At 36.6% G+C, this 13061-nt stretch overlaps 1 protein-coding gene across 1 annotated transcript; it reads right to left on the minus strand.

Moving 5' to 3' along the window:
- Nucleotides 1–245: 245 nt before the first annotated feature.
- LOC133860043 (uncharacterized) lies at nt 246–9001 on the minus strand. Its single transcript, XM_062295675.1, has 4 exons — nt 8820–9001; nt 8408–8607; nt 2068–2297; nt 246–692 (listed from the first exon to the last, which is right to left on the minus strand). The coding sequence occupies exons 1-4, from the start codon at nt 8909–8911 to the stop codon at nt 414–416; spliced, it is 801 nt and encodes a 266-aa protein (XP_062151659.1). The 5' UTR covers nt 8912–9001; the 3' UTR covers nt 246–413.
- Nucleotides 9002–13061: the final 4060 nt, after the last annotated feature.

The following is a 13061-nucleotide window of genomic DNA, read 5'->3' on the forward strand; positions in this document are numbered from 1 at the left end:
CATCTTGTCACCAAAATCTCTATGTTGATTTGTTTTATGCTAATATTGATTTTGGTTATTTTATCTGTGGTACTTGACTTAATATTTGTTTAATTGCTGATTGGGATTGTGTGATTTTCAATTAGGGTCTAAAACGATTTTCATTTTTGGGATTGTTTTGCAGTTCTTGTGAAACATTTGAAGAGTAACAAAAAATAATCGAGAGTGGCGTAGCAGCAATATAGATTGCAAAAGTGCTCATCAAATTTGGTGCAAGAATTATTATTGAATAGATCACAAGAGCAACGTACAGTTAATGTATAGTAATCAAGAAAAAGAAGAAAAAATTCATTGAAAAATCTTAGCTAGGCAACCCTTTTCCTTTGTCTATCAATGTGTGTATCTACTCAACAAACCTGATCAAGAGATGAGAATCACATATAAGAACGCATCCTCGGCCTTGTAAGAGATTGCGCTCCATCCACAAATATGGTTGTTCCAGTCATGTAACGTGACCCATCACTGATTAAATACATTACAGTGGAAGACACATCATTCTTGGCATCAAGCCATCTCCCCATTGGTGCTGCCTCCTTCACCAACTTTTCTGCCCTTTCCTTCCCCACTGACTCTGGATACTCATCTTCAATGTGCAAGCCACGTGCAATTGCATTAACTCTGACTTGGTATTTTCCTATCTCCATTGCTGATGTCTGAGAATAGCCATAAAAAAATGCTGCATTGTTAGGAAATATGGATTGAATAGAAGAATGGAAAATATGAATGAACTGATATTGAGATAGAGAGACTGGTTCGAGCCCAATCACAAGCTCTAGTGTAAAAAGTTACAAATTGATTACAGATATTTTCGTACCCTTTCTCTTACAATCACTGGGCTTAGCCCCTTATTTGCAACTAACTTCAGCTAGCCTTCTAACAACCAAGTCCAACTGGCCTAACAACTCCTACCACACGTGTGTTTAAAACTTTATCCAACAACATGTGTTCTCTTATTCCTTCCACGCACATACTTCTATGTTTCTTCTCATTTAGTTTCCCATGCACACACCTCCATGTTTCTTCTTAGTTCTTCTGGATTCTTATCACTAAACTAGTGATCATTACATTAAGATAGAAGAGTACCTAATGCTAATGCTTAATTTCTGTTTAATACAAAAACTAAACATTCTCTTCCCTTTTTGCAAATAAGCTTCTGTGATCACTATCCTTTCAATCAATCGACACAACATTTCCTGGTGACATACAATGTCAGCTCAAATCACCATCGCCCATCCAAATTATTGGGAACAGACTAGTCCTTTTTTTAATTTCAGCCCATCTGATGCCATATGCTCTACTAGATCAAAAGTCATCATGGATTTTCTTGCCACCACAACCAGCCTCCTAGTTCCCCTTCCTCATCATTCTAGCAACATCCTTAAAGTGCAACAGCTACCACATGGCCTTACCACTTAATAAACTTCCTACAATTTGGTGCTAGCCCTAGCTCCTCAACACATTCATAACTTATTCTATCACTCGTTGTCCCAATTGATCCCTCCAACAGGCTAACATCTGACCAAATCTGATTAGCATGCTGTATACAAAGCAATATCAGTGAAAATGATCCGAGTTTATCATGGTCATGAGACAGGAAAGCGTCATAATTTGAAGAATCCAAGTGACGTGTGTTAGTGGTGGAACACCTTGACAGCCAAATTACAGCATGTCACACAAGTGATAAAGGATTTTTTTTTCCTCTCATTCTCACTTTTCTGCTCATAATGAAAATTAATATGACATGAAAAAATCAAATTGTTCAAGTTCAGATGCTATTGCTAACCAAATGTAAAGGCAATCAAAAGTCAAACCCATTACTTCAAGGTATTTCATAAGGCTCACGTCAGATACCATCCTTAAACAATAATGAACCTCGATGTCAACCAGGTTTATTAGCATTCTATACACGTATATGCATATGTCTGTACATGCACGCTCCTGTGACGGATATATATTTAGACAGAAGATCCCACAGAAGAAAATAACTAATGCAGAAGATGTGAAGAACTGCTTATTACAATTCCTTACCCTGGCTAACTGCTGCAGTCCTGCCATACACGAACCATATGCAGCAGCTCCTGGATAAATCCCTCTTTCAGCACCAATTATCGAGGTCAAGAACACAATGGAACCTCCGGATTTATCGTCACGCATTCTTTTCCCCACAGCCTTTAATAGAAACCATGGAGCCATAAAATTAATCTTCACTATCTTTTTGAATTCATCTTCAGCTAACTGTAGATGTTCTTGCATCTTTCCTGTTCAAATAATCAAAAGAGATAAATCTGATTTCTCAACTCCAGTGCATCCCAAATATATAGAAATAGAAAATTTTGACAATTAAGCTGTAAAAAACAAATTTTCATAAGAAAGCATGACCCTAAGATTAGTTGTTCACATTTTTTGTATATAAAAAAAAAATAGAGAAGTTAAAAAAATAATATCAGTTTGTCAATACCCTTTCGACCTGAATTCAACGGTTCTTCAGAAATGCAAAATACCTCTTATCAGCTGAACCCCACCAAAACTCCTAAATTGATACCAATCCTAAAAAGGGTTTGGTCAGACATATTTTAGATTATCTTCCAACAAAAGGTAGCTGCCATTTGCACAAGGAAAATCCTGTTTTCTGCCATCTTCCCATGTACACAGTTATGTATCATTGTTTGTCAAATCACTACGTTAAAAATCCAAATACTAGTAGTAGTGAGTTATACAAAAATTGTACACTTTTATGTTTTTATTCAAGCATTGTCCTCGGTTGTCTCATAAGAACGGGTGTTCTAGCAATTATAATGTGCAACTTGCTTGTCCTGGGGATAATGATGCATATATTTAACTCATCATCCAATGAAAATTGTCATCACAAGAATTTACATCTGAGATTTCAACTATAGGACAAATGAAGAAGGTGAAAAAGAAAAGAAAAGATATGATGACTCTAGATAGCGCAGTAATTTTTTTTGATAAGTAAAATGTATTGAAAAGGCGCAAAGGGGCGCAACCCAAAGTACACAGGATGTATACAAGGAACCCCTAAAGTAAGGAAGAAAGATAACAACTATCTAAGAATTCAAAAAAGGAACATTCATGCATAGTCTTAATTCTATCCCTCCACATAAACAACATTTGAAACATCTTTCTCTTCAGATTTGACAAATCAGTCTCACAATCTTCAAAGCAGCGAGCATTCCGTTCCCTCCAAATGCACCACATCAAACACAACGGAGCCATGCGCCAAATCTGTAACGAGTTCCGATTACCATTCTGGCCCCTCCAACTCCCCAACATGTCTTTCACCGACTTCGGCATTACCCACTCCACCCCAAACAATTGCAAGAGCGCCCTCCATAATACAGTAGCCATCATACAATGCAGAAATAAATGATCAATGGATTCTCCAGCGGATTTACACATAGAGCACCAATCCATTACGATAATGTTTCTCTTACAAAGATTATCCAAAGTTAAAGATTTCCCTAGAGTAGCCGTCCAAACAAAGAAAGCCACTCTCGAGGGAACATTAACTTTCCAAATACTTCTCCATGGAAATGAAGACTGAGTAGGACTCGACATCAACTGATAGTAGGACTTTACCTCAAACGATTTTTTACGTGCTGGCACCCAACACAACTTATCCTCTCCCTCGCTGCTAACTTTGATGGTGTACAAAATCTCAAAAAACCTACTAACCGCTTCGACCTCCCAATCATGAACAGGGCGAGCAAACAAAATATTCCATGAGATGATGCCATTTTGTCTCTGCATAATATCCTCCACCCAAGCATCCTTTCTTCTAGCAATAAGAAACAACTCAGGAAAGAGGATCTTCAAAGGAATTTCCCCACACCAAACATCATGCCAAAACAGAACTTTCGAGCCATTCCCGATCTCATATCTCACATGCGCAGCAAAATCATCCCATCCCCTCCTAATGCTTTTCCACACGCCAAACCCATAAGGACCCCCAACCTCCTTAGAACACCAACCACCCCTCAAACTACCATATTTGACCTCCACCACCTTTCTCCAAAAAGCATCTCTCTCCATCGCAAATCTCCATAACCATTTACCCATCAAGGCTTTATTGAATCTAACCAAACTTCTCACTCCTAACCCCCCCGAAGCTTTAGAAGAACAAATCGTACGCCAATTAACCAAATGAAATTTGAATTCATCTCCAACACCACCCCAAAGGAAATCTCTCTGAAGTTTCTCCAACCGATTAGCCACACCCACAGGAATAGGGAAAAGAGAAAGAAAGTACGTAGGTAAGCTAGAGAGAGTGCTATTAATCAAAGTTAACCTCCCCCCTCTAGATAAACACACCTTCTTCCACCCTGCTAGTCTAGCTTCCATCTTCTCAATAACATTATTCCATACATTAGAATCTTTATATTTAGCACCCAACGGAAGGCCCAAATACTTTATCGGAAGCGATGCCACACCACACCCAAGGATACTAGCCAACTCCTCGACATCCCCTACCTCACCCACCGGAACCATCTCAGATTTGGATAAATTGATTCTCAAGCCCGAAACTGCTTCAAAACAAAGCAACAAACACCTCAGGTCTCAGACCTGATCAACAACAGGATCACAGAAAATCAACGTATCATCCGCAAATAATAAATGGGAAACCTTCATGGCAACCTGGGAACTCGATCCCACTGAGAAACCCGATAACCGCCCACTATCCACTGCCGCATATGTCATCCGACTGAATACCTCCATCACCAGCACGAACAAGAGCGGGGACAAAGGATCCCCTTGTCGAAGACCCCGAGAACTACGAAAGAACCCTGAAGGCGACCCATTTATATTGATGGAAAAGCAAACAGTAGAAATAGCATGAGCAATCCAGCCAACCCATTTTTCCCCAAAACCACATCTTTTTAGAACGTAAAGCAGAAACTCCCAATTGACATGATCATAGGCCTTCTCCAAATCCAATTTGCAAATAATGCCCGGAATTCCTGAACGAATCCTACTATCCACGCATTCGTTAGCCACCAACACTGAATCCAGAATTTGCCTCCCCTCTACAAAAGCATTCTGAGACTGAGAAACAACCTTCCCCAATACCACCTTCAACCTATTAGCCAGAATCTTAGAGATGATTTTATACATACCACCTATTAAACTAATAGGACGAAAATCCTTGATATCCACCGCTCCGGCCTTCTTTGGAATCAACGACACAAAAGTAGCATTAATGCTCTTTTCAAATTTACCGGTAGAATAAAACTCCTTGAGCACCGCAAAAATATCATTCTTCAATATCTCCCAACACTTTTGAAAGAATGCCATAGAGAAACCATCAGGCCCAGGAGCCTTATCCCCTTTGAAATTCTGAATAACCGCCCAAATTTCATCTTCCTCAAACTCACGTTCCAACCAGATTCTATCTACTTCATCAATGGAAGAAAAAGATAAGTCATCTACCTTTGGTCTCCACTGATATTGCTCGCTATATAGCTTCGCGTAGAAGTGAACAATGTGATCTTTGATAACTGCACTATCCTCAGTCAATTGACCATCCACCACCAGAGCCTCAATCATATTATGCCTTCTATGAGAATTAGCCACACGGTGAAAAAATTTCGTGTTGCTATCCCCCTCTTTTAACCACAGAGCCCTAGACTTCTGTCTCCAACTGACCTCTTCAAGAAAGACATGCTGCTCTAAATTTCTGGAAGATTCTACTCTCTTTAATTTTTCTTCATCAGATAACGGCCTCTCCTCTGCAATCAAATCCAGCTCACACAGTTCAGTCTCAAGCTTCTTTTTATTAGCCCCTACATTCCCAAACACATCCTCATTCCATTTTCTAAGGTCATGTTTCAAAGCTTTTAATTTCCGAGCGAACACATAGCTAGGCGAACCTTCAAACACATAAGATCTCCACCAACCCTTCACCAGCTCCTCAAAACCATCAACTTGCAACCACATATTCTCAAACTTAAAAGACCCCCTGCCTTGTCTCCCGATGCCGCAATCCAAAAGCAAAGGATAATGATCCGAAAGAATCCGAGGCAAACGCCTTTGAGAAACCTCAGGAAAATACTCCTCCCAGTCTGGAGACAGCAAAAAACGATCTATTCTGGACCACGAACGACAATTAGACCAGGTGGATCTCCCCCCAACCAAAGGAAGATCAATGAGAGCCTGATCAAAAATGAACTCAGAAAACTCAACCATAGCATGGGTAGATCTCCCTTCCCCCCCTCTTTCGTTCGGATACCGGACAGCGTTAAAATCCCCCCCCATACACCAAGGCATCTCCCAAATATTCCTCACACCCGCCAATTCATCCCAAAGGCCTCTTCTATCACAATCATCATTAGGCCCATAAACACCCGCAAAACCCCACTCGAAATTGTCAGACACATTACGAAAAGCACAGGCTACCACATATCTCCCCACATACTCTTCAAACTTCTCAACTACTCTTCTATCCCACATCAACAAAATACCTCCCGAAGCCCCTCTAGAGCCCAAATACACCCAATCCACATATGCACATCCCCAAACACTATAAACCAACTCCCTGGTAATTAACACCAATTTTGTTTCTTGTAAACATACAATGTCTGCCTTCCATTCCCTCAACAACCCCCTAATCTTCGTTCTTTTCTCAAACTCATTCATGCCCCGCACATTCCAAGAAATGATCTTTGGCTTCAACATAAACAATTGCCTACCCTCCCCTTCCTAGTCAACCTAGACGATTGACCTCCTTTCCCATCATAATTCACCGAACACTCTAACCTCTTCACTTCACGTTGTCCACGGTTCCCCATAGTGCTACTATTATTGGTATGCCTCACTCTATCAGAAAACCGCTGTGCTTCTATACCATTGAATAAATCCATCATCTTCTCCTCAAGGCCTGGACAAGAAATTCCAACAACTTTGCAAAAACCTCTAATTCTCTCAAACACCCAATCTGATGACTCATTTCCTAAATCTTTCTCCATACCAGCCAAAGGCATAACATCCAGCAACTCATTATCCCCCAAATTCTCCTCTATGCTATTCATCAAGGCTAAACTGATAACCCCCTCACCCTTCTCCCGACAATCAAGATCACTCATTACAACATCCACCTTACCACTCACTTCAATCATTTCTAAGCCCCTGCACTGTGCTGCCATATCTCCCAATCCAATATCAAAATCTGCCTGTTTCAGACTTTCGAACCCTTGCTCCCCCACCTCCCTGCCGTCTCCTGCCTCTACACTCAAACCAGAATCCGGTTCGAGCTTACCCAACCTCTCGCTTTCACTGCCCTCGTGAAACCGCTCCTCCTCCTCCTGATTTTCCGAACCCAACAAGTTTTACCTTCATTAAATCATCACTTATCCAAAAAGCTTAAATTAATAGCAAATAGTAAATTTAATCATTTAATTAATACTTTAACACTTTCCTTCATGTGTGGACTCAAATTCCCCTCTCAACAAGTGACACCTAACACATGGAATATTTAACTGAAAATTAACTTTTAGAAAAGAATCTACTCCGATCCCATCAAACAATTTTTTTTGATAAGTAAGAAAACCCCATCAAACAATTGAGCCTTATATATAGTGTTTTTACATGACCACAGAAGTATAATATTATGTGCTCACTCTTTGTGAATGAATTTTTTATTAACAACAACAAAGAATAAAACACTCTCCACTGGAACCCCTTGATGCTAAACAGCCTCAATTACAATCACACTTCAGCAATTACAATCAGCCACCAACTCTCTACAAGCAACATCAAACAGACAAACTCCAGCAAACCACTCTTAATCTCTACTGCTATACAAAGCAACTACCAACAGATTACACCACAACTCTCTAAACTAACAACTGCGTAACTCACGTCTCTGCTGCATACTGCATACGACATCATCTGCTTTATACAAAACCAACAGCTCCTAAACCCCTTCTATTAACAGACACCAATATCCATTAAAACAAATTTTTTTGAGCGAGACCCCAACTAATACAGACAGCTACGTTCTCATCAGTTGCCTTAAATTTCCCCTTCCCTACAACTCTGTTTCTTACCTGACAGCAAATTTTCTGCAATACTTTTGCCCTCTGTATAATAATGTGCCCACTCATATATATACACACATCAACAGTCTTTGAATAAAATATTGCAATGAACACGATGCCTTTAAATGAATTTAGGAAATTCCCATCATTTCAAATGTCCAATGCAATCGCTCATGAAGATTCAAGACCTAAATGAATTTCCCCTGCTTGTAATTGAATATCGTGATGAATTAAACTCCAGATGGGAGTTCATAAAGATTCCGACAATAAAATAAAATATTAATATTATTCACTGAGCCAGACAGGGTATACCATACCTTCATACGTATAACAATGTACAAAAGCATCCAACTTGCCCAATATCATGCACGCCTGATCCACTGCCTCACCAAAGGCTCCCTCCCTGTCGTCCTCCATATCTACACCAACCACCTCCACCGGCACCACACCCTTCAGCGAACCAGTTATATTTTCGGCAATACTTCGAAGACGGCTCTCATTGCCCATCAAAACCAACCTATCAACAAGTTTATAATCAACAAAATTAAGCAAAATTAATAAACAACATGTTCTTTGACCCATCTGTTTGAGAGAAAATGAACCAATTAGAAGAACCCAGAAAGAATAAGATTCACAAGTCATATTTATGTTTTCTTTTCCGCCATTTTCTCATCAACCAAGCGCATACATATATAACATGGAATTCAAGGCCTGAGAATAAGACTCAACCTGCAGCCCCGTTTGGCTAAGTGGAAAGCAATATTCTTCGAAATCTCGTCACCGCTGGAGGTGAGCAACACTTTCTTCCCCGGAGTTTCCATTCTTGAAACTAACTGTTGGTTGTATAGCTATATATGCATATACAGAGAACCAACTAAAGAGACAAAGGGGCAAAGAGGCAAACGTCTTTAAAAATTAATAAATAGAGAGAGAAAATACTCAAAATAGCGACAAGAAGTTGGTAGAAAAATATGTGAACGAGATAGATCTGTAAAAAGCAAGGGTGGGACGTGCAGAATAAAAATATAGGGGGAGAGAAATGATGCACTCATACACTTATATTTTTTATATAAAAATTAAATTAATTATTAAATTTGTGAAACTTAATATAAATCTCATAAATTTAAAAATAAAATGTATAAAAAAATATATAAAAACTATAAAAATATTATTTTTCATAGCTAAAAGTATATATATTCGTGTACCAAAAACTACTTCGAATGTCCCAAACGCACCACCGACTTCGTACTCGTACTACAAAAAAGAAAAACTTCTGTACTTTTACATTTTTACGTTTCTTTAACGGATAATACGTATTTGAGCCTCATTCCACGCGTTGTTTGTTACAAGGGTAGTGATTGGGGGAGGCCATTGACCGGCTCCCTCTCCACTTTACATTAAAAAATCCTCTTTTAATCCAAAAGAAAGAATAAAATAATATAAAAAACTAAAAGTGGATTGAAAGTGAATTTTTTAATGTAAAGGGGGGGAGGGAGCCGGTCAATAGCCTCCCCCAATCACTACCCTTGTTACAAAGAGCCACTTCGCCTAGGGAAATGCTGGGTGGGGGGCGTTTTGCCGTCCCCCAACCGACTTTTTAATAAAAAAACAATTTTTTTTTATCAAAAAGTGACTCCTGATGTGATATCAAGAGTCACTTTGTGATAAAAATAAAAATAAAAATAAAAATAAAAATAAAATTGTTTTTTACTTAAAAGAGGAGGGCAGGGGACGGTAAAACGTCCCCTGCCAATCAATGCTCCTTCGCCCATAGAAACCGCGTGAATGTTGCCGTTTTGAAGATCTAGCGAAAATGTTTAGGATATAAATTTTTATTATAAATTATTAAGCAATTTGTAATTGGTAAATTAATTCTGAAAAATTAATAAATCAAAATTTTTGTTTAATTATTTTATGAATTATGAACGGTTTCATCTATTGTACTCATTGCTGGCCAATCTGGTTTCGATGTTGCCACTACTACACACCAATTATTTTCAAAAACTTAAATTAATCGAAATAAATAAATTTAATAGTTTAATTAATATTTTTACGTATAAAAGAAAATCTCTCGACAAACTTTCCAAAAGCAAGATGGATACGTAACTATAATTTAATAAGAAAGTAGCTTTTCGAAGGCTAGTAAAAATAACAATAATAATGACAAAAATAAGTTAAATATATAGGAACGAAAATAGGTGCAAACAGTGGGGGTAAAAATAGGTAGTTGCAATCAATTAATAGGACGGTAAAATGTACATTTATATGTAATTTGCTCGTGTTAAATAGAGTAGTGTGAACCGGGACGAAGCCTGACATTTGAATGGGAGGGAATCAAATAAATTTTTTTTTTAAGTAAGGGTTAAAGTATATATATATATATATAAAGGCATATTTTAAGTAAATTAAACATAACCTATTTTTTATATTTTTATCATTCCATTCAAATTAAAAATCAATAAGCAAAAGTGAAAAGAGTTTTTTGGAAAAAATAAAAATTAAAGAAAACCGTTGTCTAAAGATTTAGAAAATGAATAATAAAAAATAAAAATAAAAAATGTCTCAATTTTTGTACTAAAATTGAAAATTTTCAGTTGGATGAATTGTGTGCTTATCGGCATTCTCGCAAGACTTTACCTGAATGACATGGCTCTTGAAACTAACATTCTCTTACTCCTTTTGTTAGAACAGCCCCTTCTAGCTAATACAACAGCCCACTAACTGTTATACAAAACACATTATATTCTACACAAAACACATTCTGTTAAACGCAACACAAAACTTATAAAATACATATCTTCTAGACTTTTCTAATGTGTCTAGCTATTTTTGCTCATTTTACGTTATTTTTACCACACTTTCTTAGGAAATCGAGCTTTATCAGGCGTGTGACTCCTCAAATACACACATATCTTCTTCCAATGCATTGCTTTAATTACTAAACCATTTTCATTTACTTTGAACAAAGCATTTACAACTTTGTAAAGCTCATTCCATTGTTACCTTCTCAGACATGTCCGTTGCTACACGTGAAATATTAAAGAAAAAAGTTTTGACAATAAAACTATCGTTCCAAATGAGATGAAACCAATTAAAGATATGGTAAAAGGGAAGGGGCCAAGAAATTTCTTGCTAAAAGCCAATAGGCTAAGAACCTTAATTTTTTATTTTATCTTTACCTTAATTATTTTTTTTTTCTTAAGAGTTGAGGGGGGTCATGGCCCCTACCGACCACCCTCTCTTTGTTATTGAGTGTGAATCAATAATTAAATAAGAGTAATTTTAAAAATTATATTTTAATTAAATAAAAATAACATGATAGTTTCAATAAATAATTAAATTAGTTATTGTTAAAATAAAATAATAATAAATTAAAAAAAAAAAAAAGAACTTGTTCAAAAAAAAAAAATGCCCGCAAGACTGCAAGAGGTTCACTCGTTTAGAAACGAGACGAGACGTCGAGACCTATACGAGTAATTCTACAAGGCGATCATCCGTCACTCAAGCGTCCCTCACCAGCTGACGTGGCACGTCAGACCTTTTTTTTTTTTTTTTTTTTTAATAAAACTTAAATGGTGCAGGTATTGAGGAGGGATGACATTCTTATTGATGATGCTCGTGGAACTCGTGGTGCTTTGAATTGTCTACAGAAATGACAGGTTTATCATATAAAGCAGTGGGGAAAGAGAAATGCTCTATATATTTAAATTTTTATAAAAAAAGTTTTATTAATTGATATGAAGCTTATTTATTAGAGATGATCAAAATAATTAATAAAAAAAAAAATGTTATGAGTATCAATGAATAAGCTTCACATCATCTAAGTAAAATTCTCTTTATAAAAATTTAAGCACATGTAGCATTTCTTGTGTGAAAATGAAGAAACTCATCAACTTGCAAAAGAAGTTCTCATTTCGTGGGGAATATCAAAATGTCTTTTTGGAGGAAATTCTCCACGTATCTTTGATGTTGTTATTGTTGAGCGTTGTACTTAATTGAGTTAACTATAAAAAATGATTCACGGTTTCCATTTAAAAAAAAAGATCTAAAGCAAGCGATTATACTTATAAAAAAAATTTAAAAAATAATAATAAAAAAAAGGCCACCGATTATATATAGTAAACAAAAAATACAAAATTAGTTCATGTGATTGGCCTAAATTACAAATTGCTCATTGCCGTATCAAAGTAAAATTCAGAGGTCCCTGGGCTATACTAAAAAAACAATTTAGTCTATTTAGTCAAATTTCTTTAAAACATTTGAAAGATTCCGTTAGGTACCACGCCATCGCCAAAAAAATGACGATACGCGTCACTCGTAATAAAAATATTAATATATTAAAATTAAAAAATTATTTTTAAAAAATAGAAAAAAAAAAAATTAAAGGAATGGCTGCCTTTTTTTAAAAAAATAAAAAGAAAAATAAAAAGAAAAGTATATTATGATATTAGTTATATATATAAATTTTTTATTAAGAGTGAGACGTGCTATCATTTTATTGGCGTTAACGTGTTACCTAACTGAATTTGTCAAATATTTTAACAGAATTTTACTCTAGGGACTAAATTGTTTTTTCGACATATCTTAGGGACTCCTGAATTCATTTTGATACAACATGAAGCGATTTGTAATTTAAGCCAAACACAGGGATTGATTTTATATTTTTCTCTTATATATTATCAGGGGCAAATGGGCAATCTGGTTAAAAACCTTACAAATAGATTATTTATTTCACTCTCTACTTCCTTTAAATGCTATTTTTCAAAGGTTTTAAGGAAAAGAAAAGGAAAAAAAAAATCAATAAAAAATAAAAAGCAAATCATTGCTCACAATGTTATATTCGCTCAATGAATGCCCATTCTATATGGCCATAACATATAACAAGGGGTTTACGCCCACCAATAATAGGATGCCACGTCACTTTAGTACACCAAAACACATCAAAACAATATAAGCTGAAAACACCCGATC

Source organism: Alnus glutinosa, chromosome 2 (genome assembly GCF_958979055.1).
Source record: "Alnus glutinosa chromosome 2, dhAlnGlut1.1, whole genome shotgun sequence".
Lineage (NCBI taxonomy): Eukaryota > Viridiplantae > Streptophyta > Magnoliopsida > Fagales > Betulaceae > Alnus > Alnus glutinosa.

What these genes read in the sequence shown, in the direction of transcription:
- LOC133860043 (XM_062295675.1), bottom strand. Translation starts at nt 8,911, where the DNA reads ATGGAAACTCCGGGGAAGAAAGTGTTGCTCACCTCCAGCGGTGACGAG. An exon ending in TTAGCCAAACGGGGCTGCAG is followed by an intron (nt 8,608 to 8,819) that starts GTTGAGTCTTAT and finishes ACTTGTTGATAG; the next exon opens with GTTGGTTTTGATGGGCAATG. An exon ending in GACTGCAGCAGTTAGCCAGG is followed by an intron (nt 693 to 2,067) that starts GTAAGGAATTGT and finishes GGCTATTCTCAG; the next exon opens with ACATCAGCAATGGAGATAGG.